The 25,815-nt window shown below is 55.3% G+C and overlaps 1 protein-coding gene across 3 annotated transcripts in view; it reads right to left on the bottom strand.

Moving 5' to 3' along the window:
* Positions 1-1,702: 1,702 nt before the first annotated feature.
* CACNA1D (calcium voltage-gated channel subunit alpha1 D) overlaps positions 1,703-25,815 on the bottom strand; it is a 295,364-nt gene continuing 271,251 nt past the window's right edge. For 2 of the 3 annotated variants that reach the window (XM_008146330.2, XM_008146329.3), the window contains 9 exons: positions 25,526-25,656; positions 12,793-12,906; positions 11,720-12,087; positions 11,054-11,080; positions 9,087-9,236; positions 7,532-7,695; positions 4,872-4,993; positions 2,515-2,835; positions 1,703-1,996 (listed from right to left, as the gene is read on the bottom strand). In XM_008146330.2, the coding sequence (XP_008144552.2) occupies positions 1,703-1,996; positions 2,515-2,835; positions 4,872-4,993; positions 7,532-7,695; positions 9,087-9,236; positions 11,054-11,080; positions 11,720-12,087; positions 12,793-12,906; positions 25,526-25,656 (1,691 nt within the window). The remainder of the gene's footprint in view (positions 1,997-2,514; positions 2,836-4,871; positions 4,994-7,531; positions 7,696-9,086; positions 9,237-11,053; positions 11,081-11,719; positions 12,088-12,792; positions 12,907-25,525; positions 25,657-25,815) is intronic. The other variant, XM_008146333.2, reaches the window with a different exon arrangement.

The following is a 25,815-nucleotide window of genomic DNA, read 5'->3' as shown; positions in this document are numbered from 1 at the left end:
AAAATTATTACACCATTTTCTTCTGAAGAACATTTTACATTTAATAAAAAAAGAATTTACGTCAAGAAATAATCATTTACAAACCTTGAAGAGTTTTTGCCTGGATCTGGAGTAAGAAGAGGTTTGTAAGGTCTTCATAGCAAAGTATTGTTATTTACAAAAAAAGAAAAAAATCAACATTAACAGGTTGTCTATTTAAAATTTAAAAACTTTGAACCCAAAAATTGCTACCTGTTTTTTTGACTGCAGAGAATCCCTGCCAAGGTAACTTGACAAAGTCAGCATTATTCCGTGAACAGAAAAGGAAGCCTGGACGGGTCTAACGATCCCAAAGTGGGTTTTCTCAGGAAGTACAATCGCAGTGGGAGTGCATTCTAGTGAAAACGTCAGCCCTCATTCAGTTGCATATAAAAGCCCTCGGAGAGAACACACAGTACAGCAATGTTTTGTAAAAAGGCAACAATACTATTTGTCCAGACCCCAACCTTCTAACCCTCTAAGGATCGTTGTCACTTTGCTCCCTCCACTCCCCGCCCCCAGCGTTCCTTACTTCCTAACTAAGATAAACAGCCTCACCTTTCCCAGGGGACACGAGCAGAGGGACTTCATTCACCTGCAAGAACGTCCACCACGAGGAGTGCCACGGGGTCAGTCCTGTCTTGAACTTACGGGGACGGGGGTTAAAGTAAAACCACCCGTGGTGGAGCAAAAGGTACTCTCTCAAATCACAGCACTCTTGCCCAGGGAGAAGACCGCAAAGAGTCATCGGGTATATCTTATAGGGACTCAAAATACTTTAGAAAAATCTATATAGTGTCAAGTTCTTTTAGACTTAAAATTTCACCCCCCCCCAAAAGATTGTTCACTGAATAAATGAGAATTGGCTCAATTTCTCCTACTTCCGTTCAGTCCGAGTAAAAATTCCAATGATTTCTAGATTTTAGTGGGGGCACTACAATTATTAGGACCCATGGATATTGCTGCAGTTCAAATACGATACAATAATTACAAAATATAGACCATCTCTTTACAAATACAAATTATCATATATTACAAGTCATGTACAGTAAGTCTAAGTTTTAAACAAACTAGCGTATCTAAGTTGACCTGGCTGCGAGTGCATTAGGATTCCAGTTTACGGCTGCCCTTGCCCGACAGTCAGAAACCGACCATCTGCGCGGCGCGCTCCCGTGCAAACTGGTGTCACGGGACAGAAAACCTCGCCTGTGAGGTCCTGCTTCCCTCTGCGGAGGACGGCTGGTGGGTAGCCCTGACTGACTGTATTTCAGAACAGGAACCAGGAAGCAGGGTGTCTGGGAGGGATATGCTAGACCGATGGCTGAGGTAATGACACAGGTACGGTGATCGTCATCACCTTGAACCTTCCCCACCGTGCCTGTGGGCGGTGGACATGGGCAAGTGCCCCGCGTGGGCTGTGAGCAAGAGGGCAGGCTTGCCCGGCGCCCGTCCTCCGTGAGCGGGCGGGGCGGGACCTGCTGTCCCCCGCAGCTGGGGCTCAGCTCTGAGCACAGCCGTTCCCTACAGGTTTATGGCTTCCTTGAGGCATGACGTCCCCTGCACAAAAGTCTAACTGAACACGGACTTCACACGAGTGCCTAACCTTTCCTAACTATGAGGCACTTTTTCCCTGGCCCTCAGGCACCCCACCCGAGGGCAGAGCCAGTCCACCCCTCCCTGAGGGCTACAGGGTGGTGATGCATATCATTTCATCCGCGAGGTCCTCCTCCTCCCTCCCCAGGTCTGGCTCTTCGTCGCTGTAACCTGGCCCGAAGTCCTGGAGCTCGTAGTCCTGCCGGCTCGAGTCGGGGCTCACGTCCCCGTTAGCCCGGGGGTGCACGGTCCCATTAAGCAGGTGGCTGGCTGCACTCTCCATCTCGTCGATGGTTAGGTCACAGGCATCGGCAATCTCGTGTTTTGTCGCCGACACAAATTTTGGGTCCCTCGCATACCGTCCTAAGCCTTCGGATATCAGGACCTGCACAGGAAAGAGGATCGGCGGCATGAATGTGCTGAAAAGCTTTGCGGGGGACAAGGACAGAAAACCCGCCTCAAGCACTACACTAACCGCACCACGCGGCCAGCCGCGTTCGCCAGATCGCGTGCATGGTAACTACATGTCAGTGGAAATGGCTCTGGCTTTGAAATACCACGAAACTCACAAACTGTACAAAGCCCAACAAGAACGAAACCCACTGGGGAAGACAAGACTCTCAGAGTAAACGGGTAACAGTCGCAGGAACAGGACATGTGATCCCAGGGACAGCTGTTTGAGACTCGGCAGCGACTAGCGGGTCTACACTCATGCTGTCGGCACCATCCGTGCTGCTAAGAAGTGGGTGGAGTCCAGATCAGAAGCGAGGTAGCCTGGCTCCAGACCCTCCCGCCCTCGGCCCTCCCGCCACTGCCCGCTCCTGCTGTGTGGTTCTCAGGACGCCACCCCTGCCGTGCCTGTCCCAGGCCAGCCCTCCCTGGCAGCGGGTGAGCTACACTCACTGCCTCCACCAAGCTGTCCGCGCTCCTCTGCTTGTCGCTGTTTTTGCTGTGGAAGCTGCTGGGGACAGTCAGGCTGGCTGGTGTGAAAGTGCGGTAGGAGATTCCGGGCTCGTCCGTGTACCAGGAGCTGCGGTGCAGGGAGGGCAGGCTGCCGTTGACCTGGTCCAGGGCCTCCGAGGGCTCCACCTGGATCAGGGGGGTGTAGCACGGCGCCCAGTCCCGATACGGAGGGGTCGCTGGAGGGGTCGCCCACGACCGGGTCGAGTGGCTCGGCGAGTACTTCTGGGCTCTGCTTGAATCTAGGCCTGCGACTGCCATGACCTGAGGAGACAGGGAGCGGGGAGACGGAGGTCCTCAGCGGCCTGGGCTCGGGCCCCTCACCGCGAGGCCCTGTCTGCCGGGCAGCCTCGGATAGGACTGAGAGAGCTCGCTGAGGAAATTAAGTGATCGGAAGTGGGAAATCGGCTTTCTGCAGTGGGAATTTGGCTTTCTAACAGACTGTATTGTCTTTTCCCCCAAATCCATTTCCTATGACTGTTCCCAAGTAAAACTGAAATTGTTTCGGAACAACGAAGCATCAGGAAGACATACAAGCTGGGCATGTGAACTCGGCAGCCAGCGCACTCTGGTGTAAATGTGGAAGTACATCCAGGCCAGCGCGCAGGGACGCCAGCGTTCTCGGCTCTAGCGCAATGTGCCCACGGCCAGCCCCGGCCTGTTCTGAAGCCCCAGGCACAGGCCTTGCTTCTCCACCTCTGTGGCACCACGGCTCTGCACAGGGCACCAGCATTCTGCTCAGGGGACCCCTCTCTGCACAGGGGACCCCCGCTCTGCACGGGACCCCAGGCCCAGTCTCATGGGCAGCACAGGCCCTTGGCCACACAGAAGCCATGCCCGCCAGGGAGCGTGCAGACAGCACCTGGGCCTGCCGGGGGCGCAGAGAGGGAAGGCATCATGGCATTCGATGGCCTGGGCCTTCCCAGGCTTGTCCTTCATCCCGGACAAAGCAGGACACAGATCAATGAACATAAACACTGAAGACAAAAGAGTACAGAGCTGGCAGAGAGACACAAATAGACAATCTGACATGGCAGCTACCGCTCACGTGCTCCCCACGCTCAGGATGGGAAACCTGCCTGAGCGCTGGCTCTGCACCGTCACGGAGCGGTCTGCACCGTCACAGAGCCGTCTGCACCGTCACGGAGCCGTCTGCACCGTCACGGAGCGGTCTGCACCGTCACGGAGCCGTCTGCACCGTCACGGAGCCGTCTGCACCGTCACGGAGCCGTCTGCACCGTCACGGAGCGGTCTGCACCGTCACGGAGCCGTCTGCACCGTCACGGAGCAGTCTGCACCGTCACGGAGCCCTCTGCACCGTCACGGGGCCCTCTGCACCGTCACGGGGCCCTCTGCACCGTCACGGAGCCCTCTGCACCGTCACGGGGCCCTCTGCACCGTCACGGGGCCCTCTGCACCGTCACGGAGCCGTCTGCACCGTCACGGAGCCGTCTGCACCGTCACGGAGCGGTCTGCACCGTCACGGAGCGGTCTGCACCGTCACGGAGCGGTCTGCACAGTCACGGAGCCGTCTGCACAGTCACGGAGCGGTCTGCACCGTCACGGAGCCGTCTGCACCGTCACGGAGCCGTCTGCACCGTCACGGAGCGGGCGCGCCTTACGAGGTAGGCCCTCCGCCTGCACCGCCCCTCCCGACTCTCAGTGGACAGCATCTCTGATGCGCTCTTTCAGAAAGAAGTCCGTGTCCTTGAGGCAAAGCCCTGGTGAACAGCTCTGGCCCCCGCTCCCTCCTGTCCAGCACTCTCACCGTGGAGGGGTCCTGCTCCCTGGGCCACACTCCCCTTGCAGGCAGGGTTGGGGGCTCACCCGCCCCGTGAGCACAGAGCCCTGCCCACAGAGGGCTCCGTAATGAAGGAAGAACCTCTCAGAGCACATAAAGGCACTGCTGGCTGTGCAGGGTGGTCTAGTGGCCGCCACTCCCCGCGTCGTGAGCTGTGCCCAGGCCCTGTCTTCAGCGCTGAGGGAGACGTGGGGAGAAGACTGTGCCTAGACCGAGCCCAGCTTGGCAGGTGGCAGCCTTGGATTCAAATGCCAGCGTGGTCACTCACCTCCTGCGTGGGCTCGAGCACTCACCCACCCTCAGTTACGTTTTCTCACCCATATGATGGGGTTGATGATAGTGTCTATTCGCAGGGTTGTTACACAATGGAACCCAGTGTATGTGAAGGTTCTCTCCCTCCCCCTGGGGCTGGCAGCCAAGAGGAACGGGGTGTTCTGAGGGGGGGGCCCACACAGGGTGCCCATGGAGCCATCGGGGCAAGGCCAGGGGGCCGGCTCACCTGTTGCTGCATCAGGTGCAGAGGCAGGGCCGTGCGGTGGGGGAAGGTGGGGGACGGCGGGACCTCCTCCTGGCTGCTCTGCCGGCGCAGGCACTCGAAGTTGAAGGAGGATCTCCGATGCGCTGCGGGGAAAGCACAGGAGCAGCTGTGGAACCCGCGCTCCGGCAGGACCGGCCCGGGAGCCCCGGTGGCCCACCGAGGCCAGCAGGGAGCCCCGGAGGCAGCACGCGATACGTCCAGCTGTCAGTACTGAGGCCTCAGGCTTCTGGAGGGAGGGTGAGGAAGAAGCCCGCTGAGGGGGTTTAAGAAGTGCAAGCGCCACGCCTGTTCCCGGGCGGGGCTGCCGGCAGCCGAGGGCAGCTGTTCTGCCACAGCCCCTGCCCCACATGTGGCGGGGACCCGGCCTCTCAGGCCAGAGCACAGCCTGGCTCTGGAACACGGCACTTGCCTACAGCCCCGCTCACTCTCCCCTCCAGGCACCGCCGGGTGCTCCTGGGTTCACCCCTCTGCCTTAAAGGGAGGGGCTCGCTACCTATCAGCTCAGCCGGGCAAGGAGAGGAGTCTTGTGGGGGAAGAGCCAGCTCTCCGGCACTGAGGACAAGACAAAAGGACACCTCTAACTCTAACGAGCGAGCCTGTCCTGTTAACAGCCGCTCTGCACAGAGGCTGATGCACAGGGTGAGCGATGGCAAGAGGTCCAGAGCTTGCAGCTTCACGGGGCGCCGAGAGCCATCTGGTCCGGGGTCCCCCAGCACAGGCCACAGGCCTCCCCCTGGGAAACCGCCAGGAAGGGGAGGCGTTTCAGGAGCCCGCCTGGTCACTTGCGAGACAGTGGGTGGCCAGGGCTCCTCAACAGCTCCTTTTGTGACCTCTGCTCCCTAAGCTCACAGGTCATAGGTCAATGCTCAACCACTGAGCCTGCTTCCTAAGCTCACAGGGCCTGCTCAAAATGCCCCCCCCCCCGCCAATTCCTGTACCGGGAACTGCAGACACCAGCGGTTCTGTGAGGCCCTGCCCCCAACGTGCCCGGATCCCAGAGGAACAAGGCAGACAGCACTCCTGGCCTCGAGGCCCCACGCGCACTGCGGGGCATGCTGGGGCCTCCTCGGCGGACAGCCCGCCCTCCACGCACCACGGGGACGGATTTCACGGTGTTCTGAGGAGGAAGGGCCTCCTTGGTAGCCTGTCCTAGGATCAGATGGGTGGGGGGGAGTGGGTGTGGAAGCTCAGGGCCAGGAAAGGAAAACCACGCCCTCTCCCCCTGATAGTGCCTTCCAGGTTTGAAAAGGGGTCCACACCCCCCCTTCATCTCATCGGGTCACACCCATCTCTGCTGGAGGAAGTCACCCTCCGGAGGCTGAGAACACCGGCTGGGAGCTCCATGCTCTCCCCGCCCAAGCTCTGAACCTGCAGGCAGTAAAGCAAATAAAATACATTTGCGTTATGTGCCCTTGCCAGTGAAGAGGGCAGCTGCTCCTGTCCACTCGGTTCCTCACTCCCGAGGGGCGGCATCTGGGCATGGCGGGCATTAACGCAGCCGCCAAAGCGAGGTCCCAGGAAGGCCGTGGACTCGCAGGTACGGGCCCCCACCCAGCCTCACTGCATGTGCGTCATCCGGTGTTTATGGAGGCCAGAAGTGCTGTGTGTGTGCAGGGTGCGAAATTAAATATTAACCACGGAAACGGGTCTGACTGCACGCCCAGCAGGGGTGTGGCAGCTGGAGAGGGAGGGCCTGGCGCCACCCAGCCACGGTCGGTATTGTGTGTGCGGTCGGCAGACTGGGAGCCGATGTGTCTTGGCTATTTTTTGGTTACTGATTCAAGTCCTGTCCAAAGATATGCTTCACTCCTTAGAAACACCGGAAGTGGGTCTTTAACTGTCGTCCAAATGCCCTCATGTCCCAAACCAAACTGCCCGGCCCGAGCTGGCAGGGCTGCTGCTGCCTGAGCTCCTCCCCGGGGTGACCCAGCTCTCCAGGCAGCGCCAGCCATGCCCCCTGCACAGGAAAACCTGCTCAGCGGGGGGGGGATTCCTGGCCCCAGGATGGGAGCCAACCCCAGAGCTCACCACCAAGGCCAAAACCTGCCCCAGGGGCAGAGGGCACTGGCAGGCCAGAGGCAAAGGTGAGAGGGAGGAGGGCGGGAAGGGGAGAAAGGAGACACCCTGGTGTGGCCTGAGGAGGCAGACACCAGGAACCCCAGGGGCCCTGCGCCCAGAGGCCTAGGTCTTGGTAAAACGGACCTGCGCTAAGGCTAGCTCCATCCCTCCGCCCTGAGGGTCGTGACCGGACCCCCAGAGTTGGGTCTGAGAACGGCAGTGGTGCACATCGTGCCCACTGAGGGTGGATCCCCAGCTCAGAGGCAAGGAAAATGTGCAAAACAGCCCCTTAAAGGTCCTCCACGCGGTGCCACGCCAGGCCGCATGCTGTCTCCTCCGCTCCCCGAGTCAGAGCAGCGCGGACGCGGTCTGAGCTCTAACACACGGGATACAGATGAGAAAGGAGAGCCGCTAGGACCTCCCGCCAGGGCCTGGCCTTGAGGACTAAAGGTCCCCGGCATGGCAGCTCCTCAGCCATCACCACCTTCCCCCACCCCCTGGGACCGGGGGAGAGGCACGTGGTCCCTGGGAGGCTTCACCCCAAACAAAAAACCTGGCCTCACATGTTGGGGTGAGAGGTAGTAGGCGTCTCCTCGGAGATCGGTGGGAATCATAGCAAATGGGCGAGTCGTCGTCTTCCAAGAAGCCTTGGGGGTGGTGGTAGCCTCGGGGCCGCTCGAAATCCACGCTGCTGCCTGGGTGTCGGCTGTAGTAGCTGTAGTTTTGCCTGGCGGTCAAAAGGCCGAAGGAGAGGAAGGGGCACGTGAGTTCCCAGTTAACAGCTTCCCATTAGCTCAGACACCCCCAGCCCTCTACAGTCCTCTCCCCACTCCACAGGCACAGCAGGACCAGCTGAGAACAAGGCAGCCCTCAGCTTCACAGAAGATTCTAGATGGAGGACAAGGGCTGGTCCAGGAAGGCTCAGGACACAGGCCTGTGATGAATGGGGTGCTGGGGGTTTCCCCCAGGCCGGGCAGCCTCAGGCCCGGGGCAGAGGTGGATGGCAGCTTTCCTGCAAGCTGGGCGATCACCCGCTCACTTCCTCCTCGAGAAGCCCTCCGAGCGCCTGCCCTCAGCCAGGTGCTGGGCTGGGAACCAGGACACGACGATGCATGAAGCACGGCCCCGCCCTCAGGAGCTGAGCGGATGCCACAGGCACTGAGGCTCATGCAGACGGAAAAGGCCGGCGCCGGAGGAGAGGGGCCCGGGAGGGCGGTGCGTTTGGGGCGTGGGCACCTCAATGCCATTCGGGGAATGGGAAGCAGAGCCCTGGAGCAGGTCCTTGAAGAGAGGGTGGGATTAGGCCAGCCGAGCGGGAAAGGGTGGCCAAGTGGTGGGCGTGGGGTGCAAGGGCAATGAGGAGGGAGGTCGGGGCCCACTTGGTCAGGATCAGTGGTTCTGGAAGTAGGGCTGGCAGGAGGGACTGGGGGAGGGGAGGGCAAGGGGCGCGAGGGCCCGGCCATGCTGCCTGGGGTACAGGCTAACAGTAACAGCTCCGACACCAGAAGGGACCTCAGGCAGTACCACGTCCACTCAGTGGGCCACCTGGTCCTGGTGAGATGCCATGTACAAAGAAGAGGATGGCAGGTGGCCTTGTCCTCCTGTGCTGCCCGCGATGTGTCCTAAAGCAAGTGTCCCTTTTAACCTCAGACATTCTTCCTTTATTTAGGACAGAAGCCCGGAGAGGCAGCTCTGCTGAGCGAGCCCTGGATGAGAGTGGGGGAAACAGGTGCTGCTCATTATGACCCACCCTCCCACCCTGGCCCCAAGCGATGGGCTGGCAGAGCTGCTCGGCAGACAGAGCCCTAGCTCAGTGTGCGCGGTGCTCACGAAGTAACAGGCCTCTCAGCAGACAAGGAACGGATGAAAGCTAAGGCCCTGCACGCCCAGGCCCAGCTCTCATGTCTGGACCCTCGCTGAGAGGCCCCACAGGTCCTGGGGAAATGGTCACAGCCCGGACCGCCCTCTGGCTGTTTCCCCTTCTCAGGCGTTTCCTCTGGCCTGGAGCCTGGGGTCCCGGTGCAGCTGCAGGTGGCCCGTGGCTTCAGGAACAGGCAGAGCACCAAGGACAGGCAGCAGCCAGGCCTTCTGACGTCAGCCGGAGCCCCGAGCCCTCACCTGCTGGAGGCGGGTGAGCTGTCCTCCTCGTAGTCCTCCTCACCGCTGAAGTACTCGGGCTCCCCCAAGCAGCGGGGGTCCCTGAAGTAGCCCTGGATCTCTGGGTCTTCCCGGCAAATAGTGGGGAACTGCTCATCTCCTGAGTCGGACCTGCATTTGGGAGAGAGAACTTCAGCACCTGGGCAGGCGGCAGCCACGTCCGGCAGCTGTGCCTCCACACGCAGCCAGCATCCTGCCCATGCGCACCTGGCTTCTCCCTGGGCACACCCGCCTCAACCAGGGCTGGGCTGTTAAGGCCACTGGCAATAGCGCAGCGTGTGCGTGCATGTGTGTGCGCGCGCGCGCAAGCGCGAGCGTGCGTGTGCGTGTCTGTGTACACGTACCAGAAGTTTCTCTCTCAGTACCTTGCATAACTCTGGTGCCAGACCACGATGCCTAGAGGCCTTGGGGCCAAAGGAGTAGATGTAATTTGGGGAACAGAGTGTGAAAATGGACCTAGAGACCAGCAGTCCCAGGGAAAAGACTGGGCTCCCAGGCCATCTATCTGATCCCCGTGCCTTCCTACCTGGGCAGGTGTGACTTCAGAGCCTGGGACAGAGACTCCCAGGCCACCCACTTCCTGCTGCATCCGACCCACACAGGTGACGGGAGTTCTGGATACAGTGTCCCGGGGGGACTCTCACGCATGATGTCCGCCAAGTTTCCCAAGCCTGCCCGCTGCCCTGACACCATCGTCATGCTCCCCTGAAGCCTGGCTGCGCGGGCCTGGGTCCTCAGGAAAACCAGCCGCGCCGTGACACTGCTTCCCTCCAGGGCATGGTTCTCAACCTTCCTAATGCCGCGACCCTTCAATACAGCTCCTCATGTTGTGGTGACCCCCAACCATAAAATTATTTTCGTTGCTACTTCATAACTGTACTTTTGGTACTGTTAATGGATCGTAATGTAAATATCTGTGTTTTCCGATGGTCTTAGGCTCTACAGCCGTGACCCACAGGTTGAGAACCGCTAGCAGGGTCGCCCAAGACCATTGGAAAACACAGATATTTACATTACGATTCATTAACAGTACCAAAATTACAGTTATGAAGTAGCAATGAAAATAATTTTATGGTTGGGGGTCACCACAACATGAGGAACTGTATTAGAAAGGTTGAGAACCACTGCTCTAGGGGAGGCCTGCTCCCTCCAGGGAGAGGATGCGCTCCCTCTGCGTGCTGAGTGCTGTACCCTCTCCCTGGCCTCGGGCCCAAGATCTCGCTTGTTAAACCAGCAGACCTCCCCTCCCATCGCCAGCAAATCCACCATCCCACCCACTCCCACCCGCTCAGCGGACACGGAGCAGGTGACACCGCACGTGGTGAGGGCTGCGTGGGAGGCAAAGGAGCAAACCTGGCCCCTGGTCTCTCGGAGGCCGGGCCCTGCCTCACCAACACCCACAGGGGGCTTGGCCCCAGAGAGCAGCAGCCATTGCCCAGCGTCACAGGCCCGGGCACCGGCGCACAGCGGCTCTCCCTGTGCCGTCCCGAGGTCTTCAGGGTCTGGTCTGTGGGCACCTGGCACGTGAATGCCAGTCCTTGGGTGGTAATGGTCCCAGGGCGGGAACCCTTTTTCTGCCGAGGGCCACGTGGATACTTATAACACCACCCGTGGGCCATACAGAACTATCGACTTAAAAATTAGCCTGCTCTATTTGGTCAAATATGTAATAAACGCACCCCTAATGCCTTGGCAGGGCCAGACCAAATCATCTCACAGGCCTTACATGGCCCTCGGGCCGGACGATCCCCACCCCTGCTGTGTGGCAGAAAGCAGCCACTCCTCCCCCTGCCCCACCCGACCCCTGAGTGCACAGCCATGAGCTATAACATCGCAGAAACGTCTCATCTCTCCCCATTCAGAGAGGCCAACTGGTCACGCTTATCACACACAGTATTTCACACATCAACACAGGCAGGGGCACATACCTAATGTAAGTTTCGTAATAGCGGGCTCTATCCGGGCAACGCATAGCAAGGGAGGGAGGGAGAAGATGAACGTTACATATTTCCAACAGAATTCAAAATGCAGTTACCAGGCTACTACCGAGAGCGGGGCTGGCAAACTGTGGGTCACAGGACAAACACGGCTGCCGCCGGCTTCCGTATGGCCATGACCTAGGGATGGTTTTTACGTTTCTAAACGACTGAACACCATCAAAGGAAGAAAAATTTTTCTTCACCTGTGACTCTACGATGTTCACATTTCAGTGTCCAAAATAAAATAAGTTTATCACGCTGTCGTGGCTGAGCCACCACAATGGACTGTAAGGTGCTCAGAGTCTCACCCACCTGCCATCTAGCCCAACCAAGGAAGGGTCTGCCAGCCCGACCCCAAGTCTGCTGGCACAATTGGGGAGGGTGGAGTTTGCGCCCGCTGCCATTTTAAGGAGAGTATCACTCAGCGGGACACAGGATGGCCGGGGCCCGCTGTCCTTCAGGGCCATCCTGCAGCTCGGCCCCGGAGAGGCCGTGACCGCGTGGCACTCCCAGGTTCCACTGCCAACGTCCGCTGGGAATCTCCTGCCTGTGCCAGCGCGTGGGGGTGGGGGGCAGACACAGCACCACCAAGTGCCAACCCATGGTAAAGGTTACCTTTTCCGACTGGACCTTCTTTGAGGCTCATGGTCATGCTTGTGGGAGGAATCATGCCCGTTTTCAGACACATGCTCAAGGCTCCCAATGCTGGGCTGCTTTCCGGGGGCAGCTTTGGACATATTGGCATTATTGAGATTGGCATTTGTTGAGCTGGGAACTTGCTTTCCTATGGAATTATGGTTATGATGGTTATGACACACCGAATTTCCTGCTGGAGGAAACAGCGGTTTCTCAGTATCACTTGCAGGTGGAACTGAAGGCCTTTGGACATGCAGGGGACGGTGGGTGGTATTGGTCTGCTGAAGGGAATCCCTCCTATCACTATTAACATGATTGACATGGTTTCCAAGCAGGGCACCATTTCTCTGCAAAATAATGGGAGACAACACCAGGTAATTTAACAAGCATTTGATGCAGGCTAGCTACGTTAGGTAATTTTTTTCTACATGAAAAACAAATCCTAGGTAAGCTCCGGAGGATCCCTGGAGAATGACCTGAGGGCCTCAATGTGTCTGCGTGGGGGCTGGTCCCCCTGAAATGAGGAAGGTTATACCGATTCCTGAGCCGAGGAGCAAGCTCTCGGCCGGCACTTGCGCGTGCGCTTTCAGTTGCTCCAAGTTGAGGTGACATATACCCAGCAGGGCTGGCTGGCAGCCCCAGCGAGTGAGGTTGGGTGGTAGGCATGCTCCCTGGGCTGCGGGGTTGGGGGACTGGGAGGCTGAGGGCCCCTGGCAGCTCAAAGAACTGCCCGGAGAAGAAGGGGGCCGTGTGGGCAGGCAGCTGCCGGAAGCACCCAGATGCTCATCCATTCCAGCCAGGGGCTGTGGCCAAGCTCCTCGGAGCTGCCAGCGCGGGGCAGGGGAGCGAGCTTGGAGAGGCAGGCCTGGCCCTAGAGGAGATGCTGGTGAGTGGGGAGGGCTGCTGGGGGGAGGGCACGGTCTGGAAGCCCCCTACGCTCCGGGGCTGGCTTGCATTCTCTGGGCACTGTTGTGGCTCATTAACTGCCCCAACTGGAGCCCTGCCCCACTATTCCCAGGCGGCCGGTGCGTAGCTGTGCGCGGAATAATTACTTTGACTACATCTTCTTCTTCTCCTTTCGTTTCCTCGGGCTCATCATCTTGCAGATCACACGATATAGCCCGCCGGATCTCTGGCCCGATGTCGTGCAGTGTCCTTAACCCCGCCTAGATCAAGGAGAACGGCAAACAGATCAGACCGCGCGGGAGCCCTGGCCCTGCCTGGGTCCTGGCGCTGCTCCTGCCGACTCTGCTGTGGGAGGGAAGCGTCTCCACAGGACAACCCGGGAAACTGACCGCTGTCTGAAGGTAACGGGAGTCCCTGCAGCCTCAGGGTTGTAGGGTGTGGTCAGGGGTTCGAGATGGTCCGAGCCTGGGATGCTCAAGGCCCAACTTAGGAAACTCCTTTTCAAATGCCCCCCTCCCCTTTGCAGGGGACAGCGCCTGGTCACTAGTACTAGGTCTGTCGTGGCCAAGAATCCATGCCCATGTCTAAGCGACAGTCTGCGGAAGGATGTCCTGCAGAGCGCCATCTCCCAGGCCCCAGGCAGGGCAGGGCACCCAGCCTGGCTGCTGGGCAGGGAGGGCGGCAAGGGCTGGCCGGCAGTGTCCAGGATGAGGAAGCCTCGGTGCAAGTGCCAGAGGTCAAGCAGCCCAGCAGCCGTCGGGGCCACCGGTTCTGCTAAAAAGCATGGGAGCGAGGGAGGGACACAACACACGGCAACCACCAGCACACTCAGGACGTGACGGAACGGACTGGCATGCACACAGACCTGGGCCGCTGTGCAGTGCCGCCTCCGGGGCTATCGTGGGACCCTGGCCGCAGCCTGTGCTCGCGCTGAGACCTCGCCAACAGTCGGGCGTCCTCTTGAAGACCACAACACACGGACACGGGCTCACCAGCCTTGGAGGCCGTGCCGGCCCCACCGCTGACGCCCAGGCCCCTCACAGACACTCTGCCTTCCCCGAGGCCTCACGCTGGCCTTCCTTGTCCTGGGTCCCGGGCTGCATTGGGACAGGGCCTGCGAGTAGCCTTTCTGTTGTTCCCAACTTCCGTAGCGAAACATTTGGGATGCTTACGGACCAGATATGGGGAAGGGACAGTCACTGGCTCTGAGAAAATGATGATGTTTTGACCATCAGTTGGAAGAAAAGGAGCATGCTGACTCAAAGACTAACAGGCACACGAGAGCAAATTTACCCTTTTCCACAAAAAGACTTACATCTGACAGAGGCACTTCCTCCCTGCCCCAGGTCTAAGGCTGCCCATGTGTATCGGGGCGGCACCCTCATTTGCTGCCAGCCAAGCCCGCAGACCAGGCAGCCACGAAAGGCTGGCTGTGCTGGGCTCCACCTGCAGCTAACACGCTCATGCCAGGTGGTCTGCAGACAAGGACGGACCAAGTGTGGGTTGTCAGGGAGACCTCTTCCCTGTCCTTCCTCCACAGCCCCCAGCAGCGGTGGGCACAGGACACAGACGAAGCCTGGTGACTATACTTGAGACGGCCCAGCAGTGGCCAGGTAGGGGAGGGGTTGGGGGAGGGGACATGGGCAGGTCCAGCTGGGCCCACTAGTGTGGGAATGCTCAGACTGGTCTTCGCAGACATAAATGGTGCTGACATTAATTTAGAAGATAAAGTTGTACGAAAACTTCCCAACAGGCTCTTTTTGAGAATGGCCTCCTCCATAGTAGCACCCGCCTAGGACATGAGCCTGGGTCTGCTGTGAACCAGGCTTTGAAGAGAGGATCAGCGGGTCTTTCCATTTCGTGAACTGTGGGGGTGAGAGAGCCTTCCAGAGCCAAAGCTTTCAGGTTCCTAGCTAGGAATGCCATGGTCTCGCAGGGGGAAGCCGCACACGTCCCAGAGCCAAACCCGGAACAGTTCGTGGTGTGTCAATAAGGTCACCACTTCCTTTCCTGTCCCTCTGATCACAGGCACAAGATGCACATGCCCACACATGTGCATGCACACACAGGTACACATGCCCACACATGTAGACACATACACACATACATGCACACACTCACACTTATTCACATATGTCCTCACACATGCACAGGTGTACACACTCACTTTCCCTCTCTCGGGATCCCCAAGTCCAGCACGTCTGAGCCCAGGGAATCATCGGGCTTGGAGGGGGACCCACTTGCCATTCTCATGGAAACATCAAGAAGGCAAGTCTATGTCAAGGGTGCAAGCCCTTACGCAGCAGGGCTGCAGGCATGTGCAGGAAGGTGGAGCCCAGTGGTATGACAGCCTGTGGTTCATGCAGTCAGCATTTTCTAGGGCACAGTTACCCAGGGAAGAGAAGCTAAGCCAGGGTTCAAGGCTGATGCTGAATCACTGGGAGAAAGGGCTGTTGCATATCTGAGGCTCCCGGACAAGAAGAGACCAGGCTTGAGACACCTGCTGCTGCCCCCACAAAATAAACAGAGGTGACAATGCACCATGTCAACACCCCCCGTTAAATGATGTATGTTAACCCCTGTTACAAGGCAGCGCGGGCCAGGAACACGGAGTTGAAATAACAACAAATAACCCTGTTCACTGTCATCCAACTGATTGCACTAGGTCTGATGAAAAGGAATAGAAAACTATTTATTTGGATAATTTTTAACATCATCCTCTGTTGACGGGTTGACATTTCACTGAAATACACATATAACACAATTGCATAATAAGAACAAAAACTGTCTCCAGCACGTCGTCAACGATACACCAGAGTAGGTGAGTGCAGTGAACAGACACAGGACAGAGCGTTTGTTAGCAACATAAATCATGGAGGAAATCGAGAGGTGGCCCAAGAGGCCGTTCCCAAAGACAAGTAATGACAACATATTTATTAAAGAGACATCAGAGGAGGAGAGAAAGCATCCCTCTTCCCAGACAGGAAAGCAGAGGCTTACTAGTAGACGTCACGGTTACGTTTGGCTTGCTCCACGCAGCAAGAAACACACCTTCTAAGAGTCAGGGACTGACTTGACTCTTTCAAGTGGGACCCAGGGAAGGACGGGCAGGGTGTCTGCCAGGGTTGGGAATGAGGGAAATAGATGTTACCAAACTTGAACTAAAACAAAGCTTAAGCACAGCACCCTGAATTTATTACATATCACAAAACAGGAGAATGAAATTTTTCTAGCACACATATCGAGCTAAAAGTTAGCTTAGGCTGCTCCAAAAATTCCATAGGCACAAATTCCAATCCCCCCAAGTTCAGAAAACTATCTTAAATCCTTGAAAAAATATTTTTTTTACAGCTCTAAAAAAAAAAAAAAAAAAGAACATTTTTTTTCTTGAAATAAACACTTTACAACCAGTAAAATTGTGTATTCTTTCATATTTCATATCTGTGTCTACCTCGTTCAGCAAAAATATTATTTTAATTTGAAATGTGGTCATAGCACTTAAACCAACACAATTAAAGCCATATAAAGTCATTCCATTAACATCACAGTAGAATTATGGTTTTGAATAAACACAGAATTGCTATAAAATAGAAACATTATTGACTTCAGATGTCCAATCATATAAAATATTAAACAGAATCAAGCCTAGTTTCTGGTTGATTTTTAAATGCTAGATGTTATCATAAATATATTTTTAAAAAAGAAATGGCGCTTTGCCTGTAGACTGCTGCTTTAAATTTAGACACCATTTAATTGGGATGTTATAGATATTTACTCTACTAAATGATCAAGTCACAAAAAAAAAACAACAAAAAAACCCCAAACTATAAAATCTCTCTAAATATTTCTGAAGCAATAGCATAAAATTAGGATATTTTAACATCAAAACTGAACATTCGTTTACCTTCCTTCCTCTCGCCCATTTTCAGGGTCACGTTTTCCCGACCGGGGGCGGGTGTCACACTTCTCTGCCTGTCTCCCTAAGCTAGCGCCATCAGACACGGTCACCTGCCAGCTCTCAGGACTACGGCAGGCACGCCCAACCCCCTCTGAACCTACACTGTGGCAGTGGAGGAAAGAGATGCCAGTCTCCAGTCGGCCCAGGGCCAGGCCATTCATCTTCAGGAGTGCGTGCCAGGCTTTCAGACTCCAGCCCAAAGCCCGCGCCCGGCGGGCCTGCTGTCCATCACAGGCAGTTTCACCCGGCGGCTGCCCCTGCTCAGCGGGTTCTAGTTAACCCTTCAGCAGGACTCAGCCCCTACCCAACCAGCCGGACGATTTTAGACGAGCTCCCTTCAAAGAAGGAGCTGGCGATTAACTTCTTACAGATAAACCTGCTCATCTACAGGCTGCCCCCCGCCTCCTCCGCATGCACACCCCTTCTTCTGTCATCGCTTTCCTCCAGGGAAAATGTGATGGTGTGTCCATTATGAACACTCCTCGAGTTACAGAAAGGATTAGAATCATAAGCATGACGCTCCATGAGTCAGCCACGGTGAGTCCAACCCTCACTGAAAAGCCAGCTGTGACGTCACCTTGTACGCTATCCATGGGGTTCCCATCCTTTATCCGGCTACATCCTGGGAGGGAGGGCGGGCCAGTTTGTTCCTATCTGGTTAAGTGACCTGCCCCAAATAGCAAAGGCTCAGCGAGGCTCCCATGACACCTGCTGGCCCACCTTCCACCACCAAGACAAAGTCACTGGGTCCATGGCAGAGTGCTGGGGTCAAGTCTCAATCGAACGCTCATTCATGACCATTTCCCTACATGACTGTGGGTGCCCCTCAACCAAGGTCAACCTCATTCCACTAACTTAGCAGAGCTCTGTGTCACTAAGTTAACACGGAAGTGACAAACGATCACAAGGTGTCACAAAAACTGATCTTAGGCTCCGCACACAGCCTTGCCTCAGTTGTGCTCTGAGGAGCCGAGATTGTGAAAAACACTGGCTATCTATCATGCACTAATTCAAACCATCATCCCTCCAGGTCAACACGGGCAGGGAGACGGGCCGTCACGTACCACCCTCAGTGTGAACGCAGCTGGACACTGCGGGTACAGGCAGCTCTGTGTCGGGGTGACTGGGTTGGGACTGAGGAGGGGCCTGGGAGGAAGCGGAGGGTTCAAGGTAGGGACAGTGGTATACACAGAGGCTGTTTAACCAGGAGGATTATAAAAAGTCTCCAGCACCCTTTTCCTTTAGGGGGACTTGGGATCATTTCCCTAGGGCAGCAGTTCTCAAAGTGTGCTCCAGGGACCCTGGGGCTCTCCCAAGACAGCGCCAGGGGTCCCCGAGGTCCCTGCAGTCTGCATAATGGAGCAGGATGCCCTCCGCCTGCACACTGCCCTTCTCCCCAGAGCACACAGGCGGGTTCTCAAAGGCTGCGTGGCCTGTGATGCTGTCCTCACCCTGGCGTCTCTGTGCTTACATACTCTGTTTTTAAAACTTCTCACTTTGAATCTCTAAAGCAGGAAGTATTGATACACAAGGGCCCTCATTAATTTTTAAGAGCAAAAATGGGCCCTGAGACCAGAGCGTTGGAGAACTGCTGCTAACCTGTCCTCAGACAGGTACCACCACCTTTTCCTCAGGTGCCAGACTCTTCACCCATCTAGCGCTGCCATTATTTCACTGACCTTTCTCCACTCTTCCCACTTTGGGGAGAAATGTCCTTGCTCGGAGCTGGCCTTGACACTTCGTATTAGATTGCTCTCACTGTGCCTTCGAATGACGTGTGCCCTTCTGTCACCCCAGTCATTTCTCTCACGTCTACTGGGTGCCAAGGAGAACACAGGTGCCCACCCAACCTTGGGACCATTAGTAAGTGGCAGCAAGCTCCATCCCATGGATAACTGAATTGTGTCACACTTTGGCTCATGAAGGGTCCTAGGTGGTTATTATTCAATAACATGCTACAAAAAGTAAGACCTTTTGCTATTACATAATGTAACGTGCCTTAACTCCTTTTCAGTAATTTTATCTTCTTAAAGACTTTTGAAAAGAATAATTATTATTCCCAGAGTGGGGATGCTTTTCTGAAAGAGTATAGGATCCAGGACCCAGTAATCCTGTGGATGTAGTTTTTAACGGGGGTCACACCATAGTGTCAGCTTTTTAAGAGCCTGATGCCCCATCTTTTTCTGTTTCCCGTGATGGATACTGGCCTGTGCCGTGCCTTCCAACCAGGAGTTTTAGAGTGTAGCACCATGGTTTGTGGTGTTGGGTACCAAGTTTGCTGAGTGAGTCATGAAGAGTCTAGGATAATAAACGTGAGTGGTCTCCTACAACTGTTCTACATTTAAAGCTATATCTTCTGCCTGGATTCTAGGAGCACAGAGAGAGGTGTGTACAGTCTGACTGTAAACCAAGCTTCAGGGTTGGTCCAGAGGTGCCCCCCACAATTTCTGCCTGTCTCTCACCAACTGGCCTTGGCTACCAACCACAGCCAGTGCCATCACTCAGCAAACACAGCCAGGCCCACCGTGGGCAAGAGTCGCCTGTCTCCTTTGGAACGTTCTCGAAAGTCACCACTTTGCAGTTTTTATCTATTTGGAAGGACTGTGGAGAAAGGCATGTGGAAACACCTGCCATGTGAATTGCTTGGGGCTATTCTGCTGCAGCTTTGGCCCATGGAGACTCAGGTCTAGCAGACAGCTGGTCCTTTGAGACCAGGGCGACACAGACAGTGGGGCAAGGGCATCCTGTCTGGCCTTTAGTGTGGAATAAACTGGACATCAGGGTGGGTCAGAGACAAAGAGGGATCATTTGTCAGGGGTGAGCTAGCTCCTCGTCTGTGCCCACAGGCTGACCAGCTTCCCTTTCAGGGACGATATACCACATTCTTAATAACTGGGGCATTGTAGGCACTGCCCCATCCGAGCAGAAATGGGACTTCAGACCACAGCACGGTCCCGGAGGCCCCTGCAGTCAGGCTTAGTCCTGTAGTTGCTGGATCACAGAAGGGTGTGCGGAGGGGCTGGGGGCCTTAGATATTAACTAGCAGGTACAGACTCAGCATCCTCGCAAGAGTCCGGCCGTCCGGAGTTTCCTGGCCAGCTTTCAACCCTATCCCCGTATCACCAACCACGGTGATTGCGAAGAAATCAAACCTGGTCTCCTGTGAGAGAATGGGTGAAACCCACTGCGAGCTCTTAGACTCTACCGTCTGCCCATGTGGGAGCAGAATTGGGGCTGAGCCCATTTCCATACTGAGGCCAGGGAGTCCACTTAAGTCCAGGCAGGTCAGACCACTTGGTATCATGAGCCACTGGGGCCAAAGGGCAAAGGTCAGAGCACACACGATGTTCCTGGACAGGACTCACGGCTGGGCGGGAGCCTGTCAGTCCTGCCTGGGTGGGCCTGCAGGGCTTCCCCTCCCACCGGCAAAGTGGCTCCCCACTGTGCCTGGTCTTGGATGAGCACAGCCGGGTACAGGGCTCCCCCACATTCTCCACCTCACCCTCCACGCCCGCACATGCAGCCGCGACGTCGGCAGAGACCAGGGCAGCAAAAGGGGCTGAGGACGCTCCTTTTCTCTATTCACTTCAGAAACGGCAAGTTTCTGCACTAAAGTGACTTTTGAACATTGACTTTAAAACTCAAACTGGCTCCTTTGGGCATCGTGGGCTCAGCATAGACGTACAGACTCCTCCACCAGGGCTTGGCACTGGCTGAGAATTTCAGAGGGGAGACCCTCACGAAGCAACTTTTGGGACAAAAATCTCCTGTTCACAAGATGTGAAAACCTCTGTTTACATGTTTATGCCTTTAAGAAGGGGAGAACTCACTTTCTCGACGGATCACTACAGTACAGAACAGAAAAGAGATAAAAGAAAAAACAAATGTCTTAAAGTTCTGGTAGCAAACAGGCATAGGATATTATTATTGTTGTAATCTTAATAATAAGCAGTTATACGTTCAAAGTGCTTTACAATCACTTAGCTATTCCTCACAACAGCCCTGTGAGGTAGGTCGACATTGTTATCCCCATTTTACAGATGGGGAAACTGAGGCACAGAGAGGTTAAGTGTCTTGCCCAAGGTCACGCAGCCACCGAATGCTGGAGCTGGGACCAGAGCCCAGGTTCCCTGACTCCCAGTGTCCTCGAGACTAGACCGCACCGCTTCCAAAGAGGCATCCCCGGACTGGCTTTGAGCACGGACTACAGACGGACAATGTCGGATGAGGTTGGGGTGTGGTGGTGCTCCCCGCGGACACATTAAGATGGAACCTGAGGTGCTGCCGGGGTTGGTCGGGGCATGCGGGGGTGTGTGTTAGTTTAAATGGGTGCGTCTGAGCTTCCTGTCCTGCCCGGGTCGCTGCAGAGAGTGCAGCCGACGGTCAGGTCAGGCCTGACCGCCATACAAAAGGAACTCTGCCAGCTCAGCGCCCAGGCCTGCCAGTCTGTGGGAGTCCGGGAAAACTAGGGATGCAGGACTTTGGAACGGAGTCAGCTGCCCACCTTAGGCAGGTCTGCTTAATCTTTTTATTATTTGAATTTTTTTTTTTTTTTTTTTACTGGCCAGCATCAGGAAGTTGTGTTCATTTCATTTCTCTGTGGGGCGGCTGACCCCCTCCTTTGCTCTCTCCCTCGTTCCCTTTCTCTGAGTCTCTGTTTGGAAGGGAAACCGGTTAAGCCTCGCACGTTCCCTTTCACGAAAAAGAGCCACCGTGAGCAGCGTCCGCGACAGGAGGCCACGGCTCCGCAGATGGCCGCGGCCCTGCTTCCGCCTTCTGCAGGACGGCTTGCTTGGAAGGGGCCTCCCCGGGGCCTTGGATTTGCTTTTTCCTGCATTTCTCCTGAAATGCGGTTTCAGTAGAAACAAGCCCACTTGAGACTTTTCCCTTTCAAGGCCTCAGCCACCAACGCCTTCCGACTAACGAGCTTGGTGCTGTAGCTCAGGCAGAAAACTCTAAAGCATCCGTTCAAGCATCTGAAACAAATGAATCAGCCAGTGAAATCCCATCTGTTAGCACCTGTTCTCCTTGCAGATTAAAAAAGAAAGGAAAAGAAAAGCCTTAAGGCTTTGGGTGGAATCATGCTTTTAAAAATCAACAAAAAAGCTTGCTACTCTTTAGACGATGGTGACTTAGAAACAGGAGCCTGTACTCCACAGACTGCGTGTCTGCTGCACATCCCACTTCCTCTGTGCTGATGCGCCGGGCCTCCCGCAGAAGCCGGATCCGGCACATCAGGGGAGAAGTGGCATTGCCTCTTTTGTACCACCCACCTTTCCACTTGCCCACCTACGTCACCATCTGTTGGCTTGGGGTACAGACTTCACCATTCTAAAACCTGAGCAGCGGACTCTTTGCCAGCTGGAAATACTGGCCTCTTCCTCAAGCCCAACGGGTTAAAAACAAAGAAAAGACTGTCCCCCTAAAGTCCTCCTGTCATTACAATGAGCCAGGGACAGTGGCTCCTCAGATCACACTAGAGCGTCTTTTGCATAAAGGGAATGCTTGAACGTTAAAAGAAGGAAATGAACAAAACTTTTCCCACTTTGGGGTCTTTTTTTTTTTCCTTTTTCCACAAGATACTGGACAAATCTGTGTCCAGGACCCTCGTCGGGAAGGTCTGGCGGGGCGCTACTAGTTGCTGGGCGGGGCCGCACTGTTCACGGCCGCAGAGCTCTGCTCCTTTATGTACTCGCTCCTCGTGGAAACGAGCAGGTCCCTCGGATGCAGCAACAATGGATGAAGAGCAAATGCTGAGTCAAACTAAAGTGAACATGGCATGGAGGGGATGAGTGAGAACACAAAAGGCCTGAGGCGGCTTCTCTCCGGTTCCCTCTGGAGAGGTGCTGGAGAGAAGGCTGGCTTTAGTGATGATGATGGACGGACAGATGGAAACTGCACACTCACTCAGACCACAGAGGCCAGAGGACACCGGGTGCGGAGCTCCTGCCCACACATGGGCGCAGGAGCTCCTCAAGCCATTCCTCTTCGTGAAGAAGGGGACACTGCCGTTGGTCTGAACGCGGGGAGCCCAGATGGAGCCCGCGGGGCTGGAAACCATAGTGCCTCTGTGTGTCCTTGAAAACCGTCCCATGGGGGAGGGGCCCAGAACACGGACCAGTTCTGAGGCTATTCAGACAGACGGCACTCGACGCAGCACAAGCACGCACATGCCTATGCCCACACTCCACTGCCACTAGCCATCGGTCAGCCGGGCGGCACCCTGGCACAGGGAGAGGCAACCCAACCCACCTCTCAATATGCCGTGCCCCCTTCCGATGCTTCCTGGGGGACCTGTGTGCTCGTCCTAGTGACACTGTTGGTGCGGTTCTCCCGTCGCCACGGGACCGCGTTTCCCTAACTGCTACACCATCACACACCCTTCGTCATGCTGGAAGGAAGGGCCTCCTCGTGCTGATTAAAAGTACAGTGACAAATCACATTTAGAGCCATTTTTAGAGCAGAGGAAGCCAAAAATGTAATTAGGATTGTCCTCCAAGGAGACAAAAATTTTCCACTTTTAATGTTTGCTTCAGAACCAAACGCATTTTCAGAATTTATCTGTCGAGGTTATGAACACAACTTAATTTTCTAGGCTGTGCACTCAACACCAACTCCCACCGGAACCAGGGGACATGTGTTGTTGATATTACCACCTAACTGGAAATATTTGCATTTCACCAAGGAAATGAAACTCCATACATAACAAGATGATAAATGTTTAGGAGGGGGGAAAAACACACACCTCAGCATTACTGTAGTACAATGCAATAGAGTCTTTTAACCCATGATTTTAAAAAGGCAGCTTTAACATCATTTGAACCTTCAACTTGAAGACTCAGTGGAGCCCATTCGTGAAATGTGAAAATTGCTCAGCTATGTGTTCTTTTCAGGTATTAAAATATCAAAAGACTATATCCAGTCACCAGAGCAAGCAGTGAAGCCATCTAATTGGGAAGTTTTGGGGATTCAAATGCATAACTCTGTATCGAGGTGGTCATCACCCACGCCTTCCACAGAAAATAGAAGGGCCTCACAACACAGAGCTAACCTGGTTCATGTAAATTACGACACAGCTAGTCATGAAAGAGTACATTTCCCCCTCCAGAAAAGTCATCAAATTTCACCGACCCCACCAACTAGATAGACCCTGAGAACAGCGAGCAGGTCCCACGAGCAGAGGGCACCCTGGCACTCTGACCCCTGGCCGGCCTCGCCCTCCAGGCCCAAGGCTCCTTTCAGGAAGAGCCATCAGAAACACGTTCGCCACCCCCTCTCTTTGCATCCAACTTGGCCACATTGCCCTCAAGAACGTGTGGGCCCAAGGCCTGTCCAAATGGACACTTTTCAGTTTGCTTCGTCTAAGGCTCCTTACGAACTGTGGTCAAAGGGCTGCCGCCTTTGCAAACTGGATCAGCCAGAGGTGAAAGCGCTTTGCTCACAAGGTCTACAACCTGACACAGCAATGAGCCACCTGCCTGAGCCTGTGGGCCACTGAGCTGCCTTTGGGAGGTGTGATCAGAGAAAGGAAGACCAGAAGCCTGCAGCTGGACTCAGCTAATCCCCCCACCCCCTGCCGCCCCCAACCTTGCAGCTGTCTGGGTAGAGCAGAGGTTTTTATCATGAAACAGCAGGTCACGGTCACACAAGGTCACCTACTAACCCAACATATGTGTGTTATGCACCCCACATTCCTTCACTCACTCTTCCATCATCATTCATGTTCATATTCCCTCGCTCAGAGAGATCGCACACAAGCCTTTGCTTCAGTCCTGACCATCACTTTGAACACAAAACAGTCAATACTGGGCATTTTTCCCCAGAAAGAAAAAAGTGCAGGATGATTTCACATTGACCCTTACCAATAACGGTTAGGCCCAATTTAAGACGTGGTGATAAGAGGGACAGAAAAGCAATTTTAGATTAAACTAAAAAGGGAAAATCCTTTATCCTATTCGTGACGGACTCAAAGCACTGTGGGTAGCAGAGATGACAGGGCTTTCGATTAATTTAAACAGTTGTTTCTGACAACTCGCCAACCTCTCTAGTTCCCTTTTTCCGGTTCTTAGCATCTTTTTCTCTTCCCCTCTTCACCCAGCACTCACCAAGTCCCCTTCCTGGCCCCCGTGTGCAGGTCTCCACTGGGACTCCCTTCGCCTGCACTCCTGCTTCCCATCCCAGAGCTCTGGGCTCACCTAGGACTCCATGTCCTCGCACCCCGGCTGGAACCAGAGGTTCCTGAAAGCCACCTCCACACTCTAGGAGCCCGGGGCGGGGCCAGGCTGGCTTAGGGGTAGGGACCAGAGGCTGGCCAGGTGGGAGAGAGCAGCATTTGCACAGCAAGCCTCACGGCCATCAAGAGACAACACAGAGAGACAGACACACCGCAGGCGTACACACACACATGTACACGCACGCACAAACGCATATGCACACGCGCACGCATACACACACATACCAGGAGGTGATGGATGTTACTGAAATGGACCAAAAACCAACAAGCAGTGGGGTAAGAAACAAACAGAAACAAAACAAAGCACTTGCGTTCAGATGGAAAGCTGTTTACTGGGCAGCCAGGGCTGGAGCCCAGGGCTGGGGGCGGATGGGTGCCTGCCGGGAGGGCACTGCCTGGGGAGAAGCCTGGAGGAGAGAGGCGCCAGGGCAGTGCTCGCTCCCCTCCCCCAGGGCTGTCCTGGGGTTCCTGTGCCACAGGCCGCAGCCGTCGCCAGAGGAAGCAAGGAGAGGGAGGCACTTACCTGGTGGCCCAGAAATGGCTAGTCCACATTTTAGGGTGTGTGCGGTATCTCAGTTTAAACACATCCTTGTGGTACTGCTCAACCATGAACTGTCAGCTCTCTAATATTTCAAATAAGCTCGTAAAGTGGTTAGTGAAAAGGTAAGACAACAAAACGACAATTCACCTGTAGGGCAATTGTGGTGTTCTTCGCAGGGTACTTCCCCACCAGTCCTTGTTCTTTCCGTTTCTTGAATTTCCTAAAGTAGTCCTGTATCAGGAAAGTGGCATAGAACTTCCCCACGGTTACCTCATCATCTAAACGGAGAGACCAGACACAGCTCTCCCGAATCAGCACATTTGCACCAAGAGCCTACACGCTGGCTTCTGGGAGGGGCGGGGGACAGCGCAGAGGCACTGAGCTCTCGGCTTAGAACACAGGAGGGAGACTAGCTCTAGCGAAAAGCAGGGCTCGGC

The sequence above is a fragment of the Eptesicus fuscus genome, chromosome 18 (assembly GCF_027574615.1).
Source record: "Eptesicus fuscus isolate TK198812 chromosome 18, DD_ASM_mEF_20220401, whole genome shotgun sequence".
Taxonomy (NCBI): Eukaryota; Metazoa; Chordata; class Mammalia; order Chiroptera; family Vespertilionidae; genus Eptesicus; species Eptesicus fuscus.
The sequence above is the reverse complement of the archived record's forward strand: the minus strand, read 5'-3'. Positions and strand labels throughout refer to the sequence as shown.